The following is a 23,906-nucleotide window of genomic DNA, read 5'->3' on the forward strand; positions in this document are numbered from 1 at the left end:
AAGGGGTGGAGCCTCCAAAGGGGCTGCCCTGATGACAAGCCAGGTCCTTCATAAGGCTAAGGGAAATACTCTGGCTTGTGAGGTTGAAAGGAGCAAGGTCAGGAGTGCTGTCAGCCCCCTGCTAGGGGATTCCCTCTCCCTACTGCCAGTCTTCTGGCCAGTGTGGGGACTTACTGGCAGCAAAGGAGGCCTAGGCTGGCATTGCAGCAGTGTAACTTCTGGCGTGCTGGAAGTTACATTGTGGTTCTGCTAACCAATGCTCCCTCAAAGCCAGGGGTCCCCAACCCCCAGTCCATGGACCGGTACCAGTCCGTGGCCTGTCAGCAACCGGGCCATGAGTTGCATAATTATTTCATTATATATTACATTGTAATAATATAAATTGGATTTATATTCTGCCTTCCGCTCCAATTTCAGAGTCTCAGAGTGGCTCACAATCTCCTTTACCTTCCTCTCCCACAACAGACACCCTATGAGGTGCATGGGGCTGAGAGAGCTCTCCCCAGAAGCTGCCCTTTCAAAGACAACTCTGTGAGAGCTGTGGCTAACCCAAGACCATTTTAGCAGCTGGAAGTGGAGGAGTAGGAAATCAAACCCAGTTCTCCCAAATAAGAGTGCGCACTTAACCACCATGCCAATCTAATAGAAATAAAGTGCACAATTGTATCATCTCAAAACCACCACCACCATCACCACCAACCCCACCCCCGGTCCCTGGAAAACTTGTCTTCCACAAAACCGGTCCCTGGTGGCAAAAAAGTTGGAAACCACTGCTCTAAGCCATGGAGTCTTGTGAGCAAAAATTCTACTTTGAGAGCTACTGGCATTAAAGTTGTGAGCTGCTGCATAAATTAGTTTGCTCAGGGGCTATTTTTCATGAGCTAAGACAAAAATGTGTTTCATGAGCTGGAAGCCAAAAATCTTTGCGCTAGCTCACACTAACTCAGCTTAGAGGGAACGCTGCTGAACATTAGAACAAAAGAGAAGCCATGTTGGATCATCCAGTCCAACACTCTGTGTCACACAGTGGCCAATATGTGTGTGTGTGTGTGTGTGTGTGTATATATATATAAACACACATATACACACACACATGTATATATGTATATATATATACACACACACACACTGTGGCTAATAGCCACTGATGGATCTCTGCTCCATATTTTTATCCAATCCCCTCTTAAAGCTGGCTATGCTTGTAGCCGCCGCCACCTCCTGTGGCAGTGAATTCCACATGTTAATCACTCTTTGGGTGAAGAAGGACTTCCTTTTATCCATTTTAACCTGACTGTTCAGCAATTTCATTGAATGCCCATGAGTTGTTGTATTGTGAGAAAGGGAGAAAAGCACCTCTTTCTCTACTTTCTCCATCCCATGCATAATCTTGTAAGCCTCTATCATGTCACCCCACAGTCGACGTTTCTCCAAGCCCCAAACGTTTCAACCTTTCTTCATAGGGAAAGTGTTCCAAACCTTTTATCATTCTAGTTGCCCTTTTCTGCACTTTTTCCAATGCTATAATTGTTGAGGTGCAGTGACCAGAATTGTACACAGTATTCCAAATGAGGCCACACCATCAATTTATACAGGGACATTATGATACTGGCTGATTTGTTTTCAGTTTCCTTCCTAATAATTCCCAGCATGGCGTTGGCCTTTTTTATTGCAATCGCACACTGTCTTGACATTTTCAGTGAGTTATCTACCACGACCCCAAGATCTCTCTCTTGGTCAGTCTCTGCTAACGATGCGGGGCCACACTAGTGTTTGGGCAAACCTCTGTGGCAAAAATGACTTCTGTAAATTCCTCCTCCCCATTCCAGCACCAGAAGTGACATCATTGGCAACTCCAGCTGTGGCCTCTCCACTACTGCTAAGCTCCCACCCCAGTGCAGTTGCTGGGGGGGCGGGATCTGCCAACCCTAGAAGAGAGGTGAAGAATCAGGGTGACGGAAATCTCCTCCCCCCCAGTCTGAGGCATGTGGGAGGGTCTTTTACCCACTCTCTTATTCTGATCACATTAATGGCCACTAAAGGAGTTATGACTTGGTTCCAAATCACCCTTACAGTGAAATTTGCAGAACATAATAATAATAATCAAAGATTTCAGGTTTTCACGGCTGGTAACATCATTAGGGTTTGTAGAATCTTTCGGGCTCAAATGCCGTTTTCTACTGGAGAAAGTTTTCCTTCCAGACGTTTCGTTCTCAGATGCGGAGAACATCCTCAGTGGCGTTGCAGCCGGAGCAGGCGCTCTCAGAGCGCCTACTCCGGCTGCAACGCCACTGAGGATGTTCTCCGCAGCTGAGAACGAAACGTCTGGAAGGAAAACTTTCTCCAGTAGAACACGGCACTTGAGCCCGAAAGATTCTACAAACCCTAATAATAATAATAACTTTTATTTATATCCCGCCCTCCCCGCTGAGGCAGGCTCAGGGCGGCTCACAGACATGGCATGTGCCATGATTATGGTAAATACATTATACAATAAAATACAATAAAACACATTCAAATAAATTAGTTAAAACCACAACAGTTAAGGTGCTATATACAAGACAGTATATATCAGATGGCTAGGTGTCACTTCAGGATTCCATCTTGTAGGCCATTTGAAAAAGGACAGTTTTACAGGCCCTGCGGAACTGATTATAGTCCCGCAGGGCTCAAACCTCCACTGGTAGTTGATTCCACCAATGGGGAGCCATTATTGAGAAGGCCTGCTCTCGTGTTGTTTTCAGTTTGGCCTCCCTTGGTCCAGGGATTTTTAGGAGATTTTGGGAGCTAGATCTCAATGCTCTCTGGGGGATATATGGAGAGAGGCGGTCCCTAAGGTAGGCAGGTCCTCGGCCATATAGGGCTTTAAAGGTAATAACCAGCACCTTGTAATGAACTCGGAACACACTTGGCAGCCAGTGCAGCTCCCGCAACCTAGGCTGCATGTGTTCCCACCGGGGTAGTCCCACTAACAGCCTGGCCACCGCATTCTGTACTAGCTGCAGTTTCCGAGTTCGGTACAGGGGCAGCCCCATGTAGAGGGCATTACAGTAGTCCAACCTCGAGGTGACCGTTGCATGGATCACTGTTGCTAGGTCGCCGCGTTCCAGGAAGGGGGCCAGCTGCTTCGCCCTCCTAAGATGGAAGAAGGTGGCTTTAGCAGTGGCTGCTATCTGTGCCTCCATTGTCAAGGAAGGCTCCAGTAGCACTCCCAAGCTCTTGACCCTGCGCACTGGTATCAGCGACGCACCGTCAAAGGCTGGTAGGGAGATCTCCTCCCCTGGCCTGCCGCGACCCACACAAAGGACCTCTGTCTTCGCTGGATTCAACTTCAGCCCACTCGACTTGATCCACCCTGCCACGGCTTGCAGCGCCCGGTCTAGATTTACAGGGATGTCGCCAGTCCGGCCGTCCATCAATAGATAGAGCTGGGTGTCATCAGCATACTGGTGACAGCCCAGTCTGTACCTGCGGGCAATCTGGGCAAGGGGGCGCATAAAGATGTTAAACAACATCGGAGAGAGAACTGCCCCCTGAGGCACCCCACAATTAAGTAAGCGACTCTGGGACAGCTCTCCTCCAATCACCACCCTTTGTCCCCGACCCTCGAGGAAGGAGGAAATCCACTGTAGGGCTAGCCCCCGAATTCCTGCGTCGGCGAGGCGGCGGGTCAGCAGCCGATGGTCGACCATATCGAATGCAGCCGCTAGGTCTAACAACAGCAATACTGCCGAGCCGCCTCGATCCAGATGATCCCCGATCCAACAGGACCCCCTCCCCCATTCCACTGAGCTTCCCCCCCATTATACTCCTAGTGGTCAAGGGACCCAAATAGACAGCATGGGGGTCTTAATGGGGGCCTGCAATGAGAGGAATGAATTGGCAAAAAAAAAAAATCATACACAGTTGAGCCTCAGTGCTATAGTTCAGGGGTGGCCAACGGTAGTTCTCCAGATGTTTTTTTTTTGCCTAAACTCCCATCTGCCCCAGCCAGCGTGGCCAATGGCTGGGGCTGATGGGAGTTGTAGGCAAAAAACCTCTGGAGAGCTACCGTTGGCCACCCCGCTATAGTTTATATCAGGGGAGTCAAACTCATTTGTTATGAGGGCCGGATCTGATATAAATGAGACCATGTTGGGCTGGTAATATATATACCTATTTAAGATTAGATAGTAGGGATATAAACTTTAAAAAGGACACAGACAAACACGATTAAAGATTTTTAAAGAAATCTTAAACCATGCTTAAAATATTAGCACTCATTGGTCTTAAAGGTGTTTTCTTTGTTTCTCTCTTATGAGATCCAGGAAATTGGGTAAAGGAAGCTCAGGCTCTTTCCTTCCTTCCCCAGGGGATCAGGAGGGACTGGAGCCTCAGCCAATAGAAGGAAGAGAGGCTTGGCTCAATAGCTCTGCTGTGCGATTGTGATAGCCTGGGCAAAGCAAGCTCTCCCCCCCCTTCCTCCCCAAGGAAGGAGCCACAGCCAATGAGAGGCTTTGCTCTGTAGTTCCAGTGCAATTGAGCAAGCCTTGCAAAGTACATTGTTACACAATAGGAAGCAAGAGAGAGGGAGAAGGAAGCAGATGACAGTCAGTTGCTTAGGGGCCTGAAAGGAGCCCTCTGAGGGCCTGATTTGGCCCCCGGGACAGATGTTTGACACCCCTGGTTTATATGGTTTAAGCCAGTGGCATAACTTGCTTGGTTTGAACACTATTTTTTTTTTCAGATGTAAAGTTTTGAGAGTGTAGTTAACTGTTTTTAGTGTATGCGTGAGCTACACGTGTATGGAAACACATATGGTTACTCTCATCAAAGAGCTAAAGTTGGCTGAATGTCCCTGTCAAGCGTACTCTTGCTGGCAAATGCAGGTCTCTTGATGGAACAGTCATAAAGCCTGACTTTTAAGAGACCGGTTGGTGTCACATTGCTAATTTGTTTGGATGGGGACGTTAGACCTCTGTTATGGGGCTATAAAAAGAATTCCATCATAGCCACAACCAGCGTTTGCGCTTTATATCCAGAATTAATCTTCTTACTCATAATGCACAGGAAGGAAAAAACCCCGTTAGATTTGTGTATGATATTCCCTCTTGCCTGAAAGGCACCGATTTTGGCAGTTATTTTCTTTATTGCATTTCTTGCATATGGCTGCGGAGTGATTGTTTTCAGGATTAATGTGCTCAATTAAAGCGAGAAATGGGGACAGGCCTGTAGAAATCCACTACCTGAATTGCTGTTTTGCTTGGATTCCTTTTGCAGCGAAATGGGTGAAGCATAACTGGGAGGAGTTTTCCTTGGCCAGTGATTAGGTTTAGAACAGCAAATATTAACTTTCAGAAAGCAAGCTTTCAAAGGGGCATGACTTCCAAAAAGAATAACGTAACCTACCCGTTTATATAAGTTGTATATAAACCCCTTTCATGCAGATATTTTTCTTGTCAAATATATTTCTCTTTGAGATCAAAAGCAATATTTATTTATAGTACTTTACCTAAGCGAGATAAAGCCCCATGGCGCAGAGTGGTAAAGCTGCAGTACTACAGTCGGAGCCCTCTGCTCACGACCTGAGTTCGATCCCAGCAGAAGCTGGGTTCAGGTAGCTGTCTCAAGGTTGCCTCAGCCTTCCATCCTTCCGAGGCCTGTAAAATGAGTACCCAGCTTGCTGGGGGGAAAGTGTAGATGACTGGGGAAGGCAATGGCAAACCCATAAAAAGTCTGCCATGAAAACGTTGTGAAAGCAACATCACCCCAGAGTCGGAAACGACTGGTTTTACCTTTACCTAAGCGAGAATAGGGGAAGACTTGAAATTGGAATAGTGAATGCAGAAATATTCATAGACATAGTATCCTGTAACGATTCCTTTCCTCATGAGAGGCAGCATGGTGCGGTGGTTAAATAATCTGGACTCTAATCCGGAGAACTGGGTTTGATTCCTCACTCCTCCTCTGCATGGAGCCTGCTGGACGACCTTGGGCCAGTCACAATTCCCCCAGAACTCTCTCAGCCCCACCTACTTCACAAGATGCCTGTTGTTGGGAGAGGAAGGGAAAGCAATTGTAAGCCCCTTAGGGTGGAGTAGAGACTCCTTAGGGTAGAGGAAAGCAAGATATAAAAACCAACTCTTCTTCTATGTGTCTTGGAGAAAAGTATCCCATGGTTGGTGTTTACTAGGCTTGCTTGTCTGCTTCTTTGCAGTCTTGACACACACACACACCCCCGCCCCTCCTAATGGCTCCTGGGTTTTGGCCACTGTGTGACCTCCTGATGGCTCCTGGGTTTTGGCCACTGTGTGACGCAGAGTGTTGGACTGGATGGCCAACTGGCCTGATCCAGTATGACTTCTCTTATGTTCTTAGGTTCTAAGGCAGGGGTGTCAAACATGTGGCCCAGGGGCCAAAACAGGCTCCGGAGGGCTCCTATCAGGCCCCCGAGCAACTGGCTGTCATCTGCTTCTTTCTCCCTCTTTCTTGCTTCCTTCTGCATCACAGCTTGATTTGCCAGGCTTGCTCAATCGTACAGCGGAGCTACTGAGCCAAGCCTCTCTCCCTTCTATTGGCTTGACACCCCCCTGGTCCCCTGGTGAAGGAAAGAAAGAGCCAGAGCTTCTTGTGCCCGTTTCCCTGGATTGCACAGGAGAGATACAAAGCAAACACCGTTAAGACCAGCAAGTGCTAATGTTTTAAGCATGTTTTAAGTTTTTTAAAAAAATCTTTGTGTTAGTCTGTGTCCTTTATAAAGTTTATATCTCTGCTACCTGTCATTGCATTTTATGACACACATGGCCCAGCCCGACAAGGTCTCATTTATGTCAGATAACAAATGAGTTTGACACCCCTGCTGAGTCGGTTCTTCTAGAAGATCCTAGTTTAACCACTACACAACACTGGCACTCTCTTGCGTGCAAGCTTGTCCCTTGCGCAAGTCAGAATGTTGCTCATCTGTTCCATTTTTATCCGCTTGTCTTCTATGGAGCCCAGTGTGTATGGTTCACCTCTCTTCCATTTTTAGTCTAGATGGGTTAAGCTGGGAGTGTGTGATTGGCCCAAGGTTGTCCAGTGAGCTTCAAGGAGGGTTGGGACTTGAACCTACATCTTTACAGCCTTGTTGTGATACTCCAGTTTCTCAGTCCTACTGGGTTCCCTCTGATGCTTCCCCCCACATCGTTTCCCAGGCGTCATTCAAGCATAAAATGAAGCAGGGTCTCTTCCCGTAGCGTCTTTCCCTGACAGGCATGTTCAGATGCTTGCTGCTTTTGTAGAACTCTTTGAACACGCATCTCATTTGCATTAATTTCTCTGATACATGTAGAAAATATTCTGCTCTGCTTTTATCCAAATATTTACTTACTCAGAATAAAAAAGGAAAGTTCTGTTCACATGCTGTTAATTCCTGTTCTTTGTGGGTTCTGGCATTGGGCAGTCCGATGTTATTGGGGAAAATGCCTCTTGTGATGCACCCAAACCCCCACCATCAAGGTGGCGGTGGTGGGAGGAGATCTCTGAAAGGTGAGGGGTCTTTCCCCTACCAGGTAAGGAGAATCATGGGCAGGTAGCAGCAGAACCAAGTTGGCCACCGACTGATCCAGAGTCAGTGTGAAAAATCCAAAATTGTCAGGAAATTCCAACATAATAAAGAGGTATAATTACTGAAGAAACATGTTCTTCTGTGTTGTACTGTAAGAGCTGACAGATGTTGAGCTTTAAATATTTTAATAGTTCTTCTTTGTTATATCCCTTTTGAAAAAAAGCAAAACAGGAGTAAAGCATGTATTTTTGCAATCGTATCTGAAGAAAAGCGTATATAGATTTTTTAAAAACTGTTAAATATTACTCTAAAGTATCAATTGCAACACTACCGCTTTCTTATGTCCATGCGTTGCAGATGTCCTGTATCTTCCTTGTCTTGTAAATAATTTGTTTCTGTTTTCCTTTTCTTGCCCTTTGGCAAAGGAGTCCATCACTGTCAACATAAAATAAAGAGAGGCAGGCGCTTTCTCCCTTTCGTCTTCTGTTCCCACGAGCCACCACCTCGGGGTACTGGCCTGCCTTGTCTCTGAGCTGCCTGATTAATGCAGAAGCTGAACTAACCTCGCTGTGGTTTTGTTCACCTGACGTTGGAGTAGAATCGTAAACAGAGCTCCAAGAATGATCGCACTAAAAATTCAGAGACGTTTTATTTCTCCAATAAGGCACAGGAAGTGTTTCCGACTACTGTAGAAGACAGCTTTTCCAGTAAAAAGTGCCATGGAAGCAAATTGGTTAACGATAGCAGAGAATCTGTTTTTCTGCGGCTGATTTGGACCTGACAAGTTCTTGGACCCCTGATTTAGCATGCTGTCGAATGTAATAGAATAGCAGCTGTAAACACCGACTGCGGTGTTGCCTGGGAGTAGATCCCTGGGCAAGACTTTTTCTATGGCAACTACCAGGGGATAGTTGTCATAGGCCAGACTTAGCCTGATCTCGTCAGAGCTCGGAAGCTAAGGCGGGGTTTCGCCCTTGGATGGGAGACCACCAAGGAAGACTCCGCAGAGGAAGGCAACGGCAAAACTATCTCTGCTTCTCGCTTGCCTTGCAAAAACCCCATGAGGTGGGAATTCATGGGGTCGCCATGAGCCAGCTGCAACTCAGTGGCACGCTCTTCCATAGTTGTCATCAGTTTTCATGTTATGATGAAGAGGGGAGGCTGCAGTTCTGCGATTTGAATGAATTGCTTCTAAATGCGGGGTGGCAGGGAGAGCTGCCTGCTTAGCAGTACTTTTACTAGGCCCTGAGTGACAGGTCTCGAAGCGTGGGTTTTGATCCTGTCAGTCATTTCTAATGAACAAATGTTTCGAGCGCAACCCTCATGACACAATTACTTGGAATCCCATTTGTAAATCTTGTACAGTAAGGCCTGGAGCACGCACGGATCGTGTTTCATTTCTCTAAGTCTCAGCCTCATGCTAGGATAGGTTTTGTTTTTGATGGCGTTCAGTTCGTGCTGGCATTAAGCAATAGTAAAAGGTGTGCCTCAGAGGACAAAGTACTTGGTTCAAAGCTTCAGGGCTCTCTGCATGTCGGCTGAACTCATCTTTTGTCTTACACCTCCCTCCCCCAGTAGTGGAAGCCATGAAGTAAGGCCTTGTGTTATTGCTGTGTGCCCCAAAGTACCGGCTTAGTTCCTTCTTTTCAGGCTTCATGCGCGTAACCATGGTGTTTGCCTGCATCTTGTGGTGTGCTTTGAGGAATTTAGAGTGTTGGGTTAAACTGCAAACACCCTTAACTTCCTCTGCCTGATCAGATGTTTTTTAGAGTGAGACACAGAAGGTTAAATTTTGGGTTTTTTGCTCTTTTGTTTGGCGCACTGTGATTTTTAATACTGTATTTCCCCCATTTCTTCCCTTCTTTCTCTCTGTCCCTTCCCATCCCCTTTCTTTTCCTGCTGTTTTTTTCTCCTTTCTCTTTGCATGCCACCCGGATCAACAGATGAAATTAGTGGGGACGGTAATATGTGGTCATATATTTTTTTCTTTAGCCTGTTTGTCGCTAACGTGCAATGTTCAACCTTTGTATTCATCGATTGTTGTGTATGTGTGTGTGTGTGTGCAAGGTAAACTACGCCTAAGGAAGGCCTCCTTGCAGTTTGAATTTCTTTACTACTCTGGAAAATATTTTTACCACTCTGCAAAACTGCAGTCGAAAAGTGGCTTGTTTTCTTTTGGGCTGTAACTGAGGACAAAACTAGACGTTCGGTTGGTTCCTGTAACTGGGGGAAACGAAGCTGCTTCTACTGGCAGAGTAAGCGAATAACTGCCCCTTCCTTAATCACCATGTGGTCCATGACTCCCCCATAAGGGTCCATGAGGTTCCCCCAACGCTGTAAGGGGTCACCAGTGTCTTCTGCAGATAGGGGAATGCAGGGAAGATTGCCTGTAAATGTTTTCACTTTTCCGAATCTATATCCTGTCTCTCCAACAGCGCAAATATGGCTCAAGATGGCTAATGACAATAGAGTAATAAGTCCAAGTGGGCGGCCGTGTTGGTCTGAAACAGTAGAACAAGTTAGGAGTCAAGTGCACCTTTAAGACCAGCAAAGTTTTATTCCGAACGTAAGCTGATGCAGGGTCCCTGGAGCACACAAAAGCTCACGTTCTGAATAAAACTTTGTTGGTTTTAAAGATGCACTTGACACCTACTTTGTTTTAATGGTTAAAACAAGTTAAATACCACATAACAGCTAATACAGCATAAAACCAATATAAATAAATGACAGTAAAATCAGTATAAAATTCTAAAAATATCAGTATCAAAAACTAGAAGCCAAAAAATCTGAAAACTAGAGGAGGGCGAAATCACAAGAGCTGAAAGAGAGACTGGCTGATATAAACAGAATCAGGGGATGGCCTGTCAAAAATAGTCCAGTTTTACATGTCCCGCAGGGGTCAAGTCTCCCCCAATGAGGCATTCCACAAAACGGGGCGACCACGGAAAAAGCCCTGCCCCTAGTGGTAGAGAGCCGAGCGCTCCCTGCTTTTTATTGTCTAGAATAATTTCTTTTGTTACTTAATACTCCAATCTGCCCCTGAGCCTGCTGCCAAGTTATTGGCACCCAATTACATGGCCCAGAGTGGGCAAATATCAGATGCTGTGGCTCAGGCTAGTCCAATCTCGCCCGATCCCGGAAGCTCAGTAGGGTCAGGCCTGGTTAGTACTTGGATGGGAAACCACTAAAGAAGTCCAGAGGCAAGCCGTGGCAAACCGCCTCTCTTGGTCTTTTGCCTTGACAACCCAACAGGGTCACCCACCGTAAGTCTGCTGAGACTTTTCTGCATGGTTAACAGTGTTGGAAAGGAAGAGGGGAGCTAGATATACCCAGGCCAGCTCAGTTTGGCCCCGAGGCCTTTCTAGTAGGCTTGGAATATGTTAGCAAAGTGCAGAACGGGCTGCATGGCAGGAGTGTGGGGGGAAGTGCGCATCTTCTGGATAGGTGCTGAGCATCTGTTTTGCTTTTCATAAGCCATTCGTCTTGGCCGTAGCTGGGAAATGCAGACAAAACGAACGGCTCTCTCCAGCATACAGTGCTGTGATTCAGCGTGACCCCCCAACTGGTAAAGAGCTGAATGAGGTTGCCATCTTTAAGCTAGCCTCCTTTGTTGAGACCCCTCCACCTGATCCTCTTAAGCCGTTGCAACAGCTTTGTAATTCATAGGCCTGAGCTGTCAAGGGGTGGGGGGGGGGGACTTTCCAAAATCAACATATAAAGGATTAGAAGTGCTTACTCAGTTACACTAATACCACTGAAAGTGAAACACACACACACACACTCCATAGAGGCCATTAGCTCTCTGGAGCAAATATGAATTCTCTGCTGTTTTGAAGGAGAAAGGAAGGAAGCCAGAAGAGAGAATGGATTACTCAGTTCTTCTTCCCTTTGCTTTTGGTGTTTAATGTAGGCTCTACAGACTTTTGAAAAAAAAAATCATCCTACAAATGTTCAGTGTGCATTCTTTCTTGCTGATTCTTTTGTGTTGGTGTCTGCGCGTTGGGTTTGCTTTCTCTGTGCATGGGGTTCTTCCTGGCTGTGTGCGAAGACAAAGAGGGATTACTGTGTAGAAATAGATCTTTGTTCAAAGCATCAGCGAAAAGCAGAAACTCAACCGCTTTTATTAAAGAATCTTTCTCTCCCCCCACCCCCCCGTCCCTGCATTCCTTTGCACATGCACATTTCTTCATATATGGTTGCCACTTCCAGGTGGTATCTAGAGATCTCCTAGGTCTGGAACCAATCTCCAGAAAACAGACATCAGTTCTCCCAGAGAAAACCGCAGCTTTGGAGGGTAGATTCTATGGCTTTATATGCCACTGACGTTCCTCCCCTCTCCAAATTCTGTCCTCCTGGGGTTCTAACCCTGAGTCTCCAGGAATTTCCCAACCCAGGGTTGGCAAGCTTACCCTCTTGGAAAACCAAAGAGGGGAAAGAAACTTAACCCAAAAACTGGAGTAAGAAACCTGAAGGGTTAATATGCCATTAAAGGGCCAAACATTAAAAACAAACTGTAAAATAAATCATAAACCAACATACATATATTTTATTGTCGAAAGATAAAACTATTTAGGGGCCCATCATTAGCTTCTATAAGAGCCTCGTGGTGCAGAGTGTTAAAGCTGCAGTACTGCAGTCCTAAGCTCTGCTCATGACCTGAGTTCGATCCCCGGTGGAAGCTGGGTTTTCAGGTAGCCGGCTCGAGGTTGACTCAGCCTTCCATCCTTCCGAAGTTGGTAAAATGAGTACCCAGCTTGCTGGGTGGAAAGTGTAGATGACTGGGGGAGGCAATGGCAAACCACCCTGTAAAAAGTCTGCCGTGAAAACAACATCACCCCAGAGTCGGAAATGACTGGTGCTTGCACAGGGGACCTTTCCTTTCCTTTCAGTAGCCTCTATCCTTTGTACAATCATAAAAACACAATGGGAACCCATTTAACTTGACCTGATGCGTTTCGACCTAAACTGTTCTTCTTCAGAAGTCAGAAAAGTGAGTACACATATTGGCTCATAATACAGAATACATTAAAACATACATATTGCATCCAGAGTCTTATTGTATGCCACGTGGTCCAGAATTAATCAGGGTAGGTGTAAGGTCTGGACCACGTGGCATACAATAAGACAGTGGATGCAATATGTATGCCCTTGATAAGGACATAAGGCTGTAAAATAACAGGCCTCAAGAATATCTTTAAGCCTTTGTCACTTCTTTTAAATTTCCTTGTGGTCCAGCATTGTTCTATTGTTTTATTGTATTCTGTATTATGAGCCTATATGTGTACTTACTTTTCTGACCTCTGAAGAAGACCAGTTTAGGTCGAAACGCATCAGGTCAAGTTAAGTGGGTTCCCATTGTGGTTTTATGATTGTACATAGGATAGAGGCGAATGATGGGGCCCTAAATGGTTTTAGCTTTCAACAATAAATATATGTATGTTGATTTATTATTTATTTTACAGTTTGTTTTTAATGTTTGGCTCTTTAATTGCATATTAACGTTTAAGCTTACCTTCTTGCACATGACACAGAGAAGAAAAGCCCAAAGCACTGTTGAGACCAACCATAAAACTGGAAAAGCTTAACAAACTACAACCAAGAATATTCAAAGGCTCTCATGTAATTGGTTCAGTATACTTTATTTTAGTTCGCTATGCCAAGAGAAAATAGCATCCCTTCTTTTAAAGTCCTTCTGTTAGGGAAATGGTACATGCTCAGGATTGTGCAGAATTAAGCTTCATGGGGCCATAGTCCTTTTGGAGGAAAGCACCTCAATTGCCACACAGTGCCAGCTACATATACTTTGTGAATGTGATGGCACTCTGCAGAATCCACTACGACAGGGGTCCCCAATCCCCGGGCTGTGGACCGGTACCAGTTCATGGCCTGTTAGCAACCGTGCCATGAGTTGTATAATTATTTCATTATATATTACGATGTAATAATAATAACATTAATAATAATAATAAGACACCATTGGATTTATATCCTGCCCTCCACTCTGAATCTCAGAGTGGCTTACAATCTTCTTTATCTTCCTCCCCCACAACAGACACCCTGTGAGGTGGGTGGGGTTGAGAGAGTTCTCCCAGAAGCTGCCCTTTCAAGAGCTATGGCTGACCCAAGGCCATTCCAGCAGCTGCAAATGGAGGAGTGGGGAATCAAACCCAGTTCTCCTAGTTAAGAGTCTGCACACTTAACCACCGCAACAAAATAAAATGCATAGTTTTATCATCCCAAACTATCACCTCCTCCCCACCCCCACCGGTCTGTGGAAAAATTGTCTTCCACAAAACTGGTCCCTGGTGCCAAAAAGGTTGGGGACCACTGCACTAAGGTTTGCCAGGCAGTGGACATTGGTGGTCATACCTGGGGAGAGGACATAACATAAGATCATAAGAAAAGCCATGTTGGATCAAGCCAATGGCCCATCCAGTCCAACACTCTGTGTCACACAGTGGCCAAAAAACCCCCAAGTGCCATCAGGAGGTTCACAAGTGAGGCCAGAAGCCCTTCCACTTTGCCCCCCCCCCAACACCAAGAATACAGAGCATCACTGCCCCTAGACATTTCCAACAATATGCTGTGGCTAATAGCCACTGATGGACCTCTGCTCCAATATTTTCATCCAATCCTTGAAGCTGGGTATGCTTGTAGCCGCCGCCGCCGCCACCACCTCCCATGGCAGTGAATTCCATGTGTTAATCACCCTTTGGGTGAAGAAGTACTTCCTTTTATCCATTCTAACCCGACTGCTCAGCAATTTCATTGAATGCCCACAAGTTCTTGTATTGTGAGAAAGGGAGAAAAGGACTTCTTTCTCTACTTTCTCCATCCCATGCATAATAATAATAAGAGGTCTTATATTGATTGTATAGAGGCAATATCATCGCTGGAAATCCCAGTTGAGAGAGTCTGCAAAAATCTGTTCATCCACCCTCACCCAGACATGCCCTGACCTGGATGCCTAGGCTAATCTGATCACGTGGGACCTCAGAAACTAAGCAAGCTCAGCCCCAGTTAGTACTTGGATGGAAAACCACGAGGAAGTCTAGGGTTGCTACACCTTAGCAGACAATGGCAAACCACCACTTGCCTTGGAAACCATACGGAGGGCTCCATAAGTCGGCTGCGACTTGTCTGCACTTTTCATCCCCCATACACACACCCATAAGAACATAAGAGAAGCCATGTTGGATCAGGCCAATGGCCCATCCAGTCCAACATTCTGTGTCACGCAGGGGCCAATATATGTGTGTGTGTGTATAGGGGGAGGGACAGTGGCTCAGTGGTAGAGCATCTGCTTGGGAAGCAGAAGGTCCCAGGTTCAATCCCTGGCATCTCCAAAAAAGGGTCCAGGCAAATAGGTGTGAAAAAACCTCAGCTTGAGACCCTGGAGAGCCGCTGCCAGTCTGAGAAGACAATACTGACTTTGATGGACCAAAGGTCTGATTCAGTATAAGGCAGCTTCATATGTTCATATGTTCACATGCATACATACACACACACACACACACACACACACATATATATATATATATATTCTGTGGCTAACAGCCACTGATGGACCTCTGCTCCATATTTTTATCCAATCCCCTCTTAAAGCTGGCTATGCTTGTAGCCGCCACCACCTCCTGTGGCAGTGAATTCCACATGTTAATCACCTTTTCACACATACACACTTTGTCTTTAGGATTAGCATTAAAGTTACATTTCAGGAATTGATTCACGATTACCTAATTTTAAGTGGCAGTGGTAGGCAACACAAATCATAACTAGGAGTCGCCTAGAGCAAGTGTTACCGAAGGACTTGATTTTCTTTAGGCAACCTGGAAGAAACTGTAGTTCTTTGCTCCCTTTGAATCCTCCATCTTCTGTCTTTCGCCATGCCAAGGGGGTTTTTTTTGTAGCAGGAACACTTTTGCATATTAGGCCACATCCCCTGATGTAACCAATTCTCCAAGACCTTACAGGCTCTTAGTATAGGCCCGCAGGGGTGGCCAAACTGTGGCTCGGGAGCCACGTGTGGCTCTTTCACACATATTGTGTGGCTCTTGAGGCCCCCACTCCCTAGCTTGGAGAAGGCATTTCTCATTTTAAATCACTTCTCCAAGCCAGCCAGCAGTTTGGAGAATGCCTTTAAAGCTAAAGTTGCTTTCTTCCCACCTCTCCCTCCCTCCCCTGACCTATTTGCCTGCCTGCCTGCCTACTTTGCGGCTTTCAAACATCTGACGTTCATGTCTTGCGGCTCTTACATTAAGCACGTTTGGCCACCCCTGCTACAGGGCCTACTGTAAACCCCTGGAGGACTGGCTACATCAGGAGCGTGTGGCCTCATATGCAAAGGAGTTCCTGCTACAAAAAGAAAGCCCTAAGACCTACAAAGTTCTTCCTTGTTCACAATTAGAAAAGTCTCATGAGAGTAGCTCCCACCCATCCATTTGTGGGGTTTGTGTCGGCAAATTTCTATCGATCATAGGACAGGACTTACTCATATTTTGACTAACAGATCTAAATAGGGGAACTGTCTACAACTTGATAAAAGATGCATTCAGAATATCTTTCTCACCCCTGAAAAACAAGTCTGTGTAATGAAATGGAGTAGGCAATGAGGTCATCTTCATTTCCATGAATAACTGGTGCATGGGGAAGCATTAGTCATGGTACCCTAAGTAGATTTATGTGGAGGTGAAAAGGTTGAAGGTTTTTTTTTGGGGGGGTGGGCGCAAGAGGAATGAGGACTGTATTACATATCCCCACCCCCAACCGCAGTTTGGCCTTTCTTAAACTGTCTGATTCCTTCCTTTCAGAAACAGACGATTACGCAGAGATTATAGATGAAGAAGACACTTACACCATGCCCTCGAGTAAGTAGACTTCATTCTGGGGCTTTTCCTGCTCAGGGGTTACTTAAGTATCAGATCAATAGGGCATTTTAGTAACCACTAGCAATTTTGTCTTGTCGGGGCTGAGTTGGTTGTAGACGGCTCATGAATTGCAGAGTTGATTACGTTTATGTGGATATAAAAAAGAAAGCTCTTTAGGTGAGATGACATTCTGGAGACTTAAATAATGTTTGCTTGTTTTGTTTGTTTGGAGTTTATGTCATGAAATGCATTCTGCAGCCATCCAGTGGTCTCTCTAAACTGTGCACATGAACACAGGAAGCCCCGCTCAACAGCAATCTGGGCAATGGCCCATTTTAAGATTATAGCAACACACAAGAAAACACCGCATATAATACTTATACGCTGTATATTCATGCTTTACTTTTTAAATATATCTTTTTTCTGTCAAATGATGATGATGATATTGGATTTATATCCCACCCTCCACTCCGAGTCTCAGAGTGGCTCACAATCTCCTTTACCTTCCTCCCCCACAACAGACACCCTGTGAGGTGGGTGGGGCTGAGAGGGCTCTCACAGCAGCTGCCCTTTCAAGGACAACCTCTGCCAAACCTCTAGTGTGAGCTAGCTCTCATAACTTCTGGGAGAGCTCTCTCAGCACCACCTACCTCACAGGGTGTTTGTTGGGGGAGGGAGGAAGGTAAAGGTGATTGTAAGCCACTCTGAGACTCTGATTCAGAGTGAAGGGCGGGGAATAAATCCAATATCATCTTCATTTGGCTGAGTCTGTAGATGTTTAACCGCTGAACACGTCTCTGCATCACAGGGGAGGCCTAAATGTAGTGGACATCCATTGCCTCAGCCAAAGACCTGGTGGAACAGCTGTTTTACAGGCCCTATGAAACTGTATCAGGAACTGATCTCAGTTATGGACTCTTAACTGTTTGGAAAAGTTGAGCAGAACTCTAGAAAGTTTGGAGTTGCGCCATTTTAGACAACAAATGAGGCAGATCAACTGTTGGAATGCTCTTGCACATTAAAATAATCTCAGTACAGACTATGTGTATTAATGTTTTGTTTAAGGAGCTTTCAGAGAGCATTCACCCCTCTCCCCATGTCTGAAAAGGTATAATCTAGCAACCATTATCACATATATGGTATGGGAATCTTTACCTGTTATTGTAACACTAGCTGACTTCCTTTGTCGTTTCTTCCCCCAGTGGAGTCATGTGTGAATCTTCTCACATGTGAAGCTTGGCTAGGTGTCCCAAACACAGTCCCTAAGTTTATTGGTTTATTTCTCCATTTAAAATATTTACGGCCTGCCTTGCTTTCCTGGATTCAAGACAGCTAATAGTGCAACGTTGCAGAACGTAAATGTCTTTTAACAGTTAAAAATAACACCGATTTAAAAACACATAACTAAGGGTGCTTTCACACATGCTAAATCATGCAGTCTCAATCCACTTCAGCAACTGTTTTTAGCCATTTTACACAGTAATATCCAGTTGCAACTTCTGAAATTGAGCTCCCTGTGTGTAGGGCCATGTCAGACAGTTGGACCTGCCACAAAGAAAGCCTTTGACCTAGCTGTTGCTTCACTGACAGCCCTAAGAGAGGGTATAGTCAGGAGAAAATTGCCTGAGGGGTGTAACTGGCACATGGAGATATATTGGGAGATGTTGTTCAATAAGTATGTTGACCCTAGACTGGTCATTAAAAGTAATAACCAGGACTTGGTACTGGACCTAGAAGCAAATAGCTAACCAGTGGAGTTCACACAGCACTGGAATGATAGGTTCTTAATGGCTGACCCTTGGCAGGAATCTCACCATTTCGTTTTGTACAAACTGAAGCTCCTGAGACATCTTCAGTGGCAGCCCCATGTAGTCAGGGCTGGCCCTAGGACGCGGGGCACCCTAGGCAGGCTTGCCACCTCCCTGCCCCCCCCCCCCGGCCCCGAGACTGCGTTTCGGCCAGGCCCCCTCCCCGCCCACCCTCTGATGATTGGAGTCTCTGCCTTTCCACCCCACAGAGACTGCATGCCTGCCAGTCAAATAGGAGTCATCAGAGAGCTGGCAGGGAGGGCATCAGGCCAGCGCAGGCAGCAAAATTTGGGCATTTACCTATGGCACTGGGCTGGGAGGGCCCAATTTGGCACCCTCCCCAGCCTGGCACCCCAGGCAAATGCCTAATTTGCCTAGTGGGAGAGCTGGACCTGCACATAGTGCAGTCTGGAGAGGTCTCTGCGATGCAGATCAGTGTGATGAGGTCCATGGTACTCTTGAGCAGACATGCATAGGATGAACATTGGTTCAGCTCCTTCTCTGCCCTGGCCCCCTGGAGCTGCCTGTGGCACTTTTAACTTCTATTGTCCCTCCCCTGATCGGACCCCAGCCAGGGTTCCCCAACCTTCTTGAGCCTGTGGGCATTTGGAATTCTAGCAGAGCATGGTAGGTGGGCACAGGCACAAGCTGGCTGCTGCAGAAGGCAGAGTCAGCAAGATATATATATATATATATATATATATATAATCTCCTCACAACAAAATGACTGCTGAAGCTTGCTACCAGTCATACCCTTAATTTATTTCTGTTTCAGTTTATTATTATTACGGCCAATGGCCAGCACAGATCAAAACAAACGAATCCACACAAAGCACAAAAAGTGCACGGCCCGCAAGAGCATCACAGCACAACATACAAGGACCCAAGAAGGAGGCATTCCAGGGGAGAGGGGATCCCACAGCACTCCCGACAGGGGGGAGGTGTTAATTTATTCCTTCGGCTTATATCTTCAGCTTAAATCCTGCCCTCCCCACCGAAGCAGGCTCAGGGCGGCTTACATTCCATAAAAGTCATGTAAAAACCAGTATCGATATAAACCTATGTCATAAAAATATAAAAATACAGACTACATTTTAAAAGATAAACAGCATCGGGTGCTATTTCGATCTCAGAAAGGAATATTTTAATGTGTCAATGATGGCTGATAGGTCCCAAAGTCCAGGTGGGCAGCAGTGTGGGTATGAAGCAGTAGAACAAAGCAAGAGTCAAGTTTGCACCTTTAAGACCAACCAAGTTTTATTCAGAATGTTAAGCTTTCGTGTGCTCTAAGCACACTTCATCAGACAGTAGGATGGAGTCCTAAAGTCGTGATTGTGCATTTGAGGTGGGCTGGATAGTTCTGTTGTTATGGGCCAGATGGTTCAGTGGCTGTTGCCTGTTAAGAGCCTTGTGTTGGGGTAGCAGCTGCTGCCAAGGCAGCATTTTTGCAAACCTGCATAGCCAACCAAATCTCCAACGGCCAATAACCCACCTGACCTCACCCTACTTTCTAAAAACACTTGGCAGGTGCCAAGAAAAGGTATTGCCAAGCACCGTGGTGCCCTGGGCAATTGCCCAGGTCTGCCTAGTGGTTGGGCTAGCCGTGTTCGCAAATTGTAATGAAGGCTGTTGCAGAAAGTGCAGATTTCACACTAACTTCAACTGTGAGTTTATTGTGTATGGGGCTTTTTAATTAGAACTATTTTTTTCCAACTGTATTCTGAATTTCAAGAAGCTATTTCTAAGCAAGTGTTTGATTTTTCTCTTAATTGCACTGCAGAATGCTATGGAATAGATGAAGGTAACAGGAGAAACTTTAATCATCTCTATGCTTGATACTTTGGAATGATGTGATTTAAAAAAAAAACCTGTTGACTTTCTATTACTAAAGTCTTAATTGGCTTAATTGTGTGCAGTTAAGCCAATGTTTTTTGAAAGCTTTGGGATTTTAAAGAGGGAAATGCATTATTTAGATGGAAAAGGATGCGTAATAATTTGCTTCAGTTTTGTAATGTCAGGCATTGTCATCTCTCTCAGTTTTGTACTGAAAATCATGCCAGTGTGCTATTCTGACTGAGATCTAAGTTTGCAGAGAGATGCTGTTGGGAGTTGATACCAGGGAAAACAGGAAATACCAATGTTTTCCAGTAAATAGCCTTCTGTGGATGATGGAAATGGAATCAGTGAGATAAACAATTCAGTTGAAAATTAATTAAATGATAAGGGTAGAAAGCCACTGCTTTTTGAAGAAAGGTGCAGTCCGCTAAATTCTAAAAAAGTTAACAGTCCAGTTCTATGTCCGTTTTGCTTACAATGTCAGAAGAATGCATTACTTGGCTAGGGTCTTTTTCCTTTTGTAAAAATCTGGCTCTGTTCCACCACCTTTTGCACACCTCTTTAAAAATACTCTTGGCTGATTTGCTGATTAAGACATCCAAAATATCATATAGTGGAGAACTCTTAAACATAACGTTTGTGAAGGCTAACCCTTATTACCTAGGCTGCATTTCTTTCCATGTCCTCCTCTAGGCCATAATCAATTAAGATGCTCTAGTTTTGCATTTATTGCATTAATATAACTAAACACATTGGGACTAATTCAGTACGTCTGGATTTCACAGCATCCTTTTCATAGGTTTTCATTCAAACGGTTGTTTAAGAGGATTCCACCGGGCAAGACAGTATTTATTATAGATGAAGTGCAGCAAACTCTAATCTGGTTTTCATGCGCCAGACCATTTTGTGGGAGTTGCTTTTGGCTTTTTTGAGCATCTTGTGGATTGTTTCAGTCAAAAGCTTTTCATCAGTAGATTGAGATTTAAATGGATTGCATTCCAACAGCCAGGGATTACGAGATTCAGAGAGAACGGATTGAACTGGGCCGCTGCATCGGTGAAGGGCAGTTTGGAGATGTCCATCAAGGAGTTTACGTGACCCCAGTAGGTATTTTTTTTAATGTTGCCATACTTCTCCCCCCCCCCCCTAAGATTAATGCCTTTCCTTCTAATCACATGTTTTTCCCTGCCTGCATTAATTAAAGATGATTTTCTGAAAAGGCTTCAGTTAACATGAAAGGGGAGGGAGGGAGGGAATTTTAAATAAAATGTCTTTAATAAAGAAGGCCATGGAATTACAAAGCAGAACTAACCTGTCAGTCAGTCATATTTATTACGTTCATTAGACCATCCGTGTACAGAAAAAAAATACAAAACAAAAGTTAAAAATTAAAAGTTGAAAAGTATGCGTTCTTATATACAAGCAGAGAGGAGAGATATGAAATATATCAATTATTTAAGTCCAGTATTCAAACCTAGTTAATGCACATCTTCCGCAACCTCATAATCAGCACACAAAACCTGGCAACTTGATAGGTGAACCGACCTGTCTTCTGACCTCCAGCCCAGAGGTGAAAACTGGCTCTTTCTAGCACTGTAGTGGTCTTCAACAGGGAAACAGAGAGACTGTTCTATTTACTTCAGACCAGATTTAGTGTTTCCTTTGCAAGACTAGGGAGCTGCTCATAGAACACCATGTAGAAGTCCAGGATTTTATAATTGCTGTGATCTGGCCCCTTTCGTTCCACTTATACCCTCAACTATAGAAATTCATGCTCCAGGCACAGATAATCTTTCGTAGGGCAAATGAAGGTCTATAGCCAGAAAGTTTTATAATGAGAGGTTCCAGCTGATTAGCAAAAAGTTTTGCCCCAAATAAATTCTTCATATAGGAAAATTACTTGCAATAACTAGGGGTGGGGCTAGGCTCACTGGTAGTGTGTGTGCTTGTTCATGCAGAAGGTTTCAGGTTCTTTGTTGTTCAGTCGCACAGTCAAGTCCGACTCTTTGTGACCCCATGGACAAAGTCACGCCAGGCCCTCCTGTCTTCCACCATTCTCCAAAGTTTGCTCAAATTTGTGTTAGTTACATCAGTAACGCTGTCCAGTCGTCTCATCTTTTGCCATCCCCTTCTTCTCTTGCCTTCTGTCTTTCCCAGCATCAGGGTCTTCTCCAGTGAGTGTTCCCTTCTCATTGGGTGGCCAAAGTATTTGAGCTTCAGCTTCAGCATCTGACTTCAGCTGAAGCTGAAGTTCCAGGTTCAGTCCCCAGTTAAAAAGGGACGAGGTGGTAGGTGACATGAAAGACATATGAACATATATGAAGCTGCCTTATCCTGAATCAGACCTTTGGTCCATCAAAGTCAGTATTGTCTTCTCAGACTGGCAGCAGCTCTCCAGGGTCTCAAGCTGAGGTTTTTCACACCTATTTGCCTGGACCCTTTTTTGGAGATGCCAGGGATTGAACCTGGGACCTTCTGCTTCCCAAGCAGATGCTCTACCACTGAGCCACCGTCCCTCCCCTAGACCTCACCTTGAGGCTCTGAAGAGCCGCTGCCAGTCTGAGTAGACAGTCCTGATTTTGATAGGCCATTAGTCAGATTCAGTGTAAGTGTGCATGGACACAAAAACTTATACCTAGAATTAAACTTTGCTGATCTTACAAAGTACCACTGGACTCAAACTTTTGTCCTGTTGCTTCAGACCAACATGGCTGCCCACCTGAAGCTATTTTTAGGGTAGAGTTTGTGGTTCAGTGGAAGGGCCTTTGCTTTGCATGCAGATGGTCCCGGGCTCAATCCCTGACATCTCCAGTTGAAGGACTAGGCAGTAGCTGATGAAAAGGCTTTCTGCCAGTCTAAGTAGACAATACCTACCTCAATAGAGCAATGGTCTCATTCAGTAGAAGGCAGCTTCATGTGTACATGTCTGTTCAAGTGATTAAAAATAGATATCAAGTTTCCAGAGGTTTGACGCTTTTCTTTTCCTCTTGTCTGCCCCCTTGATGTTGTCTGTATTAATGTACACTGTGAAATCTGCCTTGAGTCTCAGTGAGGCTATAAATTGTGCAGCATTTTTAAAAACAGAGGGCACAACCCAGAAGTTGTGCAGAGGCCACTCTTACTGGCTGCCCGATGTTCTTATTTCTTGTTCCTGACATTAAAGGTAGAATGAAATAAGAAGGAAAGAAAAGGGGCTATGCATGAGAAGTCCCTGTAGAGAGATGCTGGTTCTCCCAAGCAGCGCCTTCATCTGAACACTGCCTGATGGTTGTAAACCTTTGCTATCTCATGTGGTGCTAGTGCATAAGTGCAAACCAAGCGATTACCATGAATGGAATGATCCAGGTCATTGACACCTGTAAAATATATGGGCTGCTATAAATTTGGGATAATTCCCTTTCAGCACTGTATCCATGCCATCAACTTCTGCCACATGGCCACTAACATAAGAGCACATGAAATTGCCTTACAGTCAGGTCTGTCAAGGTCAGTCTTGTCTACTCTAACTTTCCAGGGTCTTAGGAAATTGTCTTTCATGTCGCCTACTACCTTATCCTTTTAGCTGGGGATTCTAGGGATTGAACCCGGTGCCTTCTGGATGCCAAGCAGATGTTCTGCCACTGAGCCACATCCCCTTCTCAGTTTCTGTAGTGATAGACAAGAAATATATTGTGTATAGGTAGAAATCAATGCATTTGCGTAACAGTTGTGGCACCTTTACAAAAAGATAGAGTTTAAATACTTCATGCCTATTTCTGTCATGCCTATTTGCCAGGACCCTTTTTAATTGGAAATGCCAAGGATTGAACCTGGGACTTTCTGCTTACCAAGCAGATGCTCTACCACTGAGCCACCATCCCTCCCCTTAAATAA

The 23,906-nt window shown here is 45.2% G+C and overlaps 1 protein-coding gene across 7 annotated transcripts in view; it reads left to right on the forward strand.

The window, feature by feature from the left end:
* The window catches only part of PTK2 (protein tyrosine kinase 2), a 287,679-nt gene that overhangs the window by 163,317 nt on the left and 100,456 nt on the right, over positions 1-23,906 (forward strand). For 4 of the 7 annotated variants that reach the window (XM_060243192.1, XM_060243190.1, XM_060243189.1 and 1 more), the window contains exons 14-17: positions 9,466-9,483; positions 16,333-16,389; positions 19,978-19,998; positions 21,039-21,136. In XM_060243192.1, the coding sequence (XP_060099175.1) occupies positions 9,466-9,483; positions 16,333-16,389; positions 19,978-19,998; positions 21,039-21,136 (194 nt within the window). The remainder of the gene's footprint in view (positions 1-9,465; positions 9,484-16,332; positions 16,390-19,977; positions 19,999-21,038; positions 21,137-23,906) is intronic. The other 3 variants (XM_060243186.1, XM_060243187.1, XM_060243188.1) reach the window with 3 other exon arrangements.

The sequence above is a fragment of the Heteronotia binoei genome, chromosome 7 (assembly GCF_032191835.1).
Source record: "Heteronotia binoei isolate CCM8104 ecotype False Entrance Well chromosome 7, APGP_CSIRO_Hbin_v1, whole genome shotgun sequence".
Lineage (NCBI taxonomy): Eukaryota > Metazoa > Chordata > Lepidosauria > Squamata > Gekkonidae > Heteronotia > Heteronotia binoei.